This window comes from Python bivittatus, unplaced genomic scaffold (assembly GCF_059951505.1).
Source record: "Python bivittatus isolate LINGU-HERP-01145 unplaced genomic scaffold, Pbiv_v1 ctg000530_np1212, whole genome shotgun sequence".
Classification (NCBI taxonomy): Eukaryota; Metazoa; Chordata; class Lepidosauria; order Squamata; family Pythonidae; genus Python; species Python bivittatus.
The window spans coordinates 1,158,654-1,164,189 of NW_028277085.1; the positions used below are offsets into that span (position 1 = coordinate 1,158,654).

At 57.8% G+C, this 5,536-nt stretch overlaps 1 protein-coding gene across 1 annotated transcript; it reads left to right on the top strand.

Moving 5' to 3' along the window:
• The first annotated feature begins 448 nt into the window (after positions 1-448).
• Positions 449-2,497, top strand: LOC103048089 (C2 calcium-dependent domain-containing protein 4C-like). The gene is made up of 2 exons (XM_007439083.3): positions 449-574; positions 1,063-2,497. Exon 2 carries the CDS (start codon positions 1,103-1,105, stop codon positions 2,402-2,404), a length of 1,302 nt encoding a protein of 433 aa, XP_007439145.1. The 5' UTR covers positions 449-574; positions 1,063-1,102; the 3' UTR covers positions 2,405-2,497.
• Positions 2,498-5,536: the final 3,039 nt, after the last annotated feature.

Below are 5,536 nucleotides of genomic sequence, written 5' to 3' on the forward strand. Positions count from 1 at the left end.
CTAGGACTTCCCAGTGGTCTCCCATCCATGGATAAACCAAGTCCAGCTGCAATGGATTTCCTCCAACGATTTGCCACCACTTTTTATGCTAGATGTCATTTGCACACAGAGAGGGAAAGGGGGGGATCAGCCGGGTCGACTTGGAGAGGTTCTCCAAAAGAGGATATTCTCTCTCGTAACCGGCGGCAGCTCCAAGCGCTGACCATGGAAAGGGCCATGACTTCGTCCTGCCGCTTCGCCAGCATGGATAGAAGGCTGCAAAAATCCGGCCACCGCTAGATGTCAGCAAAGCCGCCCAGAGAACACGGCTCGCCGCCGCGGACACGCTCCCGCCGCCGCCCTCCCTTGCGCCGCCCTGCCGCGCGCGCCCGCACTTTGCGCGCCCCCGGGCCAATGGAAGAGGCCCCCAGCGCCCCTCCCAGCTCTGCGATTGGGCTCCGCGCGGCGGGCCGGGCGATAAAAGGGTGAGCCCGAGGTGGGGGCTGCCAGCGCGGATTTCCAGCGCCCCCGGAGGAAGCTACTGTCGGGCGTGGGACGCGGCGCCTGGGAGAGCCAGCCTGCGGAGCTGCGCGAGGTAGGCGTGCCTCGACCCCGCCGCGCTGGGGTCCTACGGACCGTTTGGAACGGGGCTGTTCCGGAGGGGCTCTCCCTGTCTGCCCCGAGGGAGTCTAACGTGATACGCGGGAAAGGCGACTCCGTGGGAAGCCTTGCAAGGCCACGCCGGTTACCTTCTAAAGTCCCTCCCCCCCCATACACACACAGTCTGTGCCTGCAGCATCCTCCCCAGTCCTGGCTGGGAATTATGAGAATTGCAGTTCCGGTGGATCAGGGAGAGGGTTATGGGCTCAGAAGGAAGGGACCCGGAGGTGGTGGGGTTTGGCTCACGACTAGATCCACAGAGGGTCGCAGCCAGCGTGGAATCAAGCAGCTCCGTGAGCCCCCCTCCCGTATGAGCATGTCGTGATGGGAGGGGGGCGTGAGGTCTCCCCCCAAAGGCTTTGTGCCGCCCACCTGGGAGCTCTCCAGCCAGAGGTCTAACGCTTCGCCTCCTTCTCCCTGCAGGCCGGTGTTTCGGGCTCCCTGGAGGGCCGTCTGCGCCCCGATGTGGTTCTTGGAAAAGATGCGGGCGTCCCCAGGAGAGGCTGGCCTACTGGCCCCCTTGTTCCTGGCTGTGCCCCCCGAGAAGGGCCAGCTGGGTGCCACCGCCGCCTTCTTCCCCAACATCCTAACCCCAGACCGCATCCCTGAATTTTGCATCCCTCCACGGCTGGCCAGCCCTCCGCCGGCGAAGAGCCCGGGCCCGGCCTTCCAGCCCCACCGCAGCCTGACCGAGCCAGGCTTGCAGGAGGCCGCCTCCCCTGGACTTGCAGACCGCGGCCCCCGCCCCTTCCCACCCCACCTCATCCAGGTGGAAAGCGTGGAGGAGCTCTTAGAGCTGGACCCAGGCGGCACCAACTCGGATCCTCGGTCGCAGGCTGCCCTATCTCTGCCCCACATCCCCAAAGCCCAGACCTCCTACGGGTTCTGCATGCTGCTGGAGAGCCCCCACACCCGCAGGAAGGAGTCCATCTTCCACAGTGAGGCCTTGGGCGGCTCCCTGGCCTTGCCCCGGTCCCGAGCCAGCAGCTGCAGCAGCAGGGAGCCGGCCTCCAGCCCGGTGGCCATCCGACAGCGTTTCTTCTCTGGCCGGCAAGGCGCCTGGGACAGCGACACGGCTTCCTCCGGCGAGTCCTCACCCTTCGGCTCCCCCCTCCTGGGCAGGTCCCCGGCCCGGCCGGGCTCCCTGTTCAAAGCCCGCAGCCAGGAGCGGCTGCTGTGCAAGGCCTGGAAGCCCCGCAGGCTGTCCGGCGTGGCGAGGGCCAGCTCTTTGTCGACGGACGAGGGCAGTTCCACGGACAGCAGCCCCGGTTCCACCCGGCGCTCTTCCGAGAGCCTGCTGCCCCCCGCGGCCTCCTCCGGTGCCTGCAGCTTCCGCCCCCTGCCCGTCTTCCCGCTGGACTTGCCCTGTGGCCTGGACCGGCTGGGCAGGGAGGCCACCGTCTTGATGGACAAGGGGGGGCTGCTCCGGCTCTCCTCTGAGCACTGCCCCGAGAACCGGCGCGTCCGTATCCGCCTGATCAGCGTGGAGGGCCTGTACGAGGAGGCCTCCGTGGAGCCCCGGAGCATCAACTGCTGCATCACCTTCTCACTTCTGCCCGGCAAAGTCCAGAAGCAGCGGAGCACTGTCATCAAGCGGAGCCGCAACCCCATCTTCAACGAGGACTTCTTCTTTGTCGGCGTTTCCGAGGACCACCTCCGCCACCTCTCCGTCAGAATGAAGGCCTTGAACAAAGGGGGGAACATGAAGAGGGACCTGGTGCTGGGGGAGAGCGAAGTGCCTTTGATGCAGATTTTAGCTGCGTGAAACTCACGGTGACCCGGTGGAGCTTTATTTATTTATTTATTTGGCATGATGTGTCTGTGCGTGCATTTTTTTAAAAAATAAATTTAATTTTATTTAAATACGCAAATGTGTTTTCTGTGCTTAAATCATAGAGAAGTGTGTTTTTGGATTCTGGGGCTAGAGCTGGTCCAGGTCTACAGGATCAGCCCCTCTAATGGGGTCAGTTTGGCTAATCCTGCAGTTGCAGATACAGGACTGAGGCTAATTCAATCTCAGGTTAAGACCCCCAAAGACGAGAAATTAAAAATACTTACGTAGTACTAAAGCCAGTTTGAGAAGCGGGAGCTTTTTCCTGCGCATAAATGTGTAAGATGGTAGAGGGGGCTCTTGGCTGACCGTTGACCGCTCAAGCCCCTTAATCACCACAGGAGGAGAGCTATGATTACTTTATGATAGCTAAAAATTAGGAGGAATCTGTTAACACCTTTTCCAATGAACCCATTTTATCCAAAGGCAGAAGCTTTTGTGTGCACGGAGGCTCGCGAAAGCTGCCTTTGAATACAACCCGTTTATCGGGAAAGATGCTACCTGACAAGTCCTGATTTTTTAAATCGGCACGGGAATCTACATGGGTCTCCTTATTCAGAATGACCAAGGTACCAAGTGAGGTGCGAGCATAAAAAGGGCACATTCCCACCTGCAACCGCCCCCCCCCCAGGAATCTACAATTGATCACTTTGATCAGGGTGGAAAACAAGGAGAGGAAACGTGTATAACCCGGGAAATGAGCCCAGGAAGCAAAAACGTGCCAGATCTCTGCCCCAAAGAGCTTACAGTCTAGTTTCCCTCCGGGTGGAGTGGGTCTAAGAGAGAAAAAAGGACAAGAACCATGAACTGCTGATAAAATGGATGGCTTTAAAAACTCCTAAAAGTACAGCAGGAAAATTTAATCAGCCAGAGCCCAGCTGGCAAATTCTGAGGGTGCAACTCGCAGCGTGTGAAATGAAGGTCTGCTAGCATCCCCGGGCACACAAGCTTTGATGCAGAGAGGAGGAAGGAAACAGCGTATGAATGAATCACAGGCCCAGGCCCTCTCCTGGGAGCCCGAGCGAAAGACTTAACTCTTGGCTCAGAAAGCAGCTTTGTGGAACAGGCAATTACAGCCCCTGGAATTAGAGGGCAGAAGGCCCCGGTAGGAAGGGAAGCCGCTGTCGAGGGAGACGAGGCCTGGGGTGCGCGTGTGCGGAAACAAACGTCGTGTCCCCTGAGCTGAAAGGGTGCAGGCTCCTCTCTGGTGTCAACCGGTTTGCTCCCCAGTTCCAGGTGTGACTGACAACCCCTCTGATTATCCCTGGCCACCGTCGCCAACTGCGCCAAGGAGCTCACGACCGCTTCAGTGGTTCTCACTTTTGCTGGTGAAGGAGAAGTTCCTCTGGTCTGCCCCGTTCTCCTGCGTGTCCAGCAGCAGCAGCAGCAGCAGCAGCAGCAGCAGCAGCAGCAGCAGCAGCAGCAGCAGCAGCTGTGTTTGGAATAACCAAGGGAAGAAATGGTTAAATTCTCCCCCACACCAACGCGTGGCAAGAGGCTTGGCCACGTCCGACTTAACTCAGAGCAGGCAAACGGAATTCTAAAATCTTGCAGCCACAGGCCAGTAAGTGCTGCTAAATTTCACACAGCGTCAATTAAGTCGTAAATTTGTGTCCTTCAGTTAAATAGTGAAGCGGTATTCATAATTAAAGGGCCAATTCCACGGCCACCAGAGGCTAGCCGAAGGTGTTTGGGGTAGGCGGACTGCGCGTGTGGGAAGAGCCTTGTGCGGTGGTGAGCCAAGCCTCATCCCGTCTTACGTGGGTCTCCTCCTCATCCTACGAGCAGAAGGGCAGAGCTGGGGATGGCGCCCTGGTTTCCTTCATTTGCGGCCTCCAGGAGCAACTGAAACTGAGTGGAGGAAGTAATCCATCAGCCAAGAAACCGCTTTCTTCCTGAAGTGGACACAGAGGCGTAAATCTGTCTTCCCAACATCCTCATTTCTGCTGCTCCTTGGGGGACCCAGCCATGCCTCCGCCCTTCTCAACACAAAACTGTTCTTCCTGAAACCCTTTGGCCGAAGCTGTAAGAAACAGTTGATGTGAATTTTCCACAGCAGCCAGAGCAGCTAAGAAGAGCAAGGCCATTCCTTTTCACCCATTGCTGTTCCCGTCGCAAGGCAGCCAGAGGTTCAAGGGAAACTCCGTGGACACCTGTGTAATGTTTGTGTATTTCACATATGCGAGTTCGGTGTTCCAGGCACTTTTTTCTGGAAAGCACCAGAGCACCCAAAGACGAGGAAGCCTGAGGAGGCCTTCTGGAGCCATCCCAAGAGCCCCCCTCTCCCCTTCCAGGCCTCGGACCGCAAGTGAGCGGGCACCAGTTTGAAAGAGAAGCATGAAAGCTGTGGCGGTCCAGGACAACCAGCTCTCCTCCTGCTGCCTCTCTGGCTCCCGGAGTATGTCAACATTGGTTGCACTGGGCTGAAACATGGGCAAACAGATGGAGGCATGGCAGGGCGGAGAGTCCTCCCCTGGCTTCTCAGAGAAGGTAACCAGGCGCTCAACAGCTTGACCTGAGCCCTAAGCAACTGCTTTTGTGCACAAAAATAGATCACCCCAGTAATTTGAAAACATTAACATGACAGAAAGAGCTGTAAAAGGACTGCAATCAAAGGGCAGAGGCCTTGAAATTGCCCGCTCCAGCTAATGCCAGCCTCTGAGAGGGCTCCTTCGTGGGTCCCTGGCTGCCTGCATGCTCAGGAGGGAAGCGCAAAGATGCTGGAGGATCCCATGGGGCCTCAGCTTCCTTGGGTCAGGTTGCTTTCGGCACCAGCACGCCTTTTAATGCAAGTTGTCCTGGGCAGGTGTTCAGGCTTTCTGTGATGTTAAATTTACTGACCGAGCGTGCCATGCCTCTGATGGGTACATCCAGAGAGAGTGCTCCGTGGGGGTCAGAAAAGGTGAGATTGACTGAACGACTTGGCGGCTGTTCTGCTGATGAACTGCATGCAGTGTAGGAATGGGGGGCTGGAAACGCAAGGGCCTAAAGGGTTCCAGAGGGGATGAATGGGGCTGGCCAGCCCTGAGCTCTGAATCAGGAGCTGACCACGGGGAAGGGGGGCAA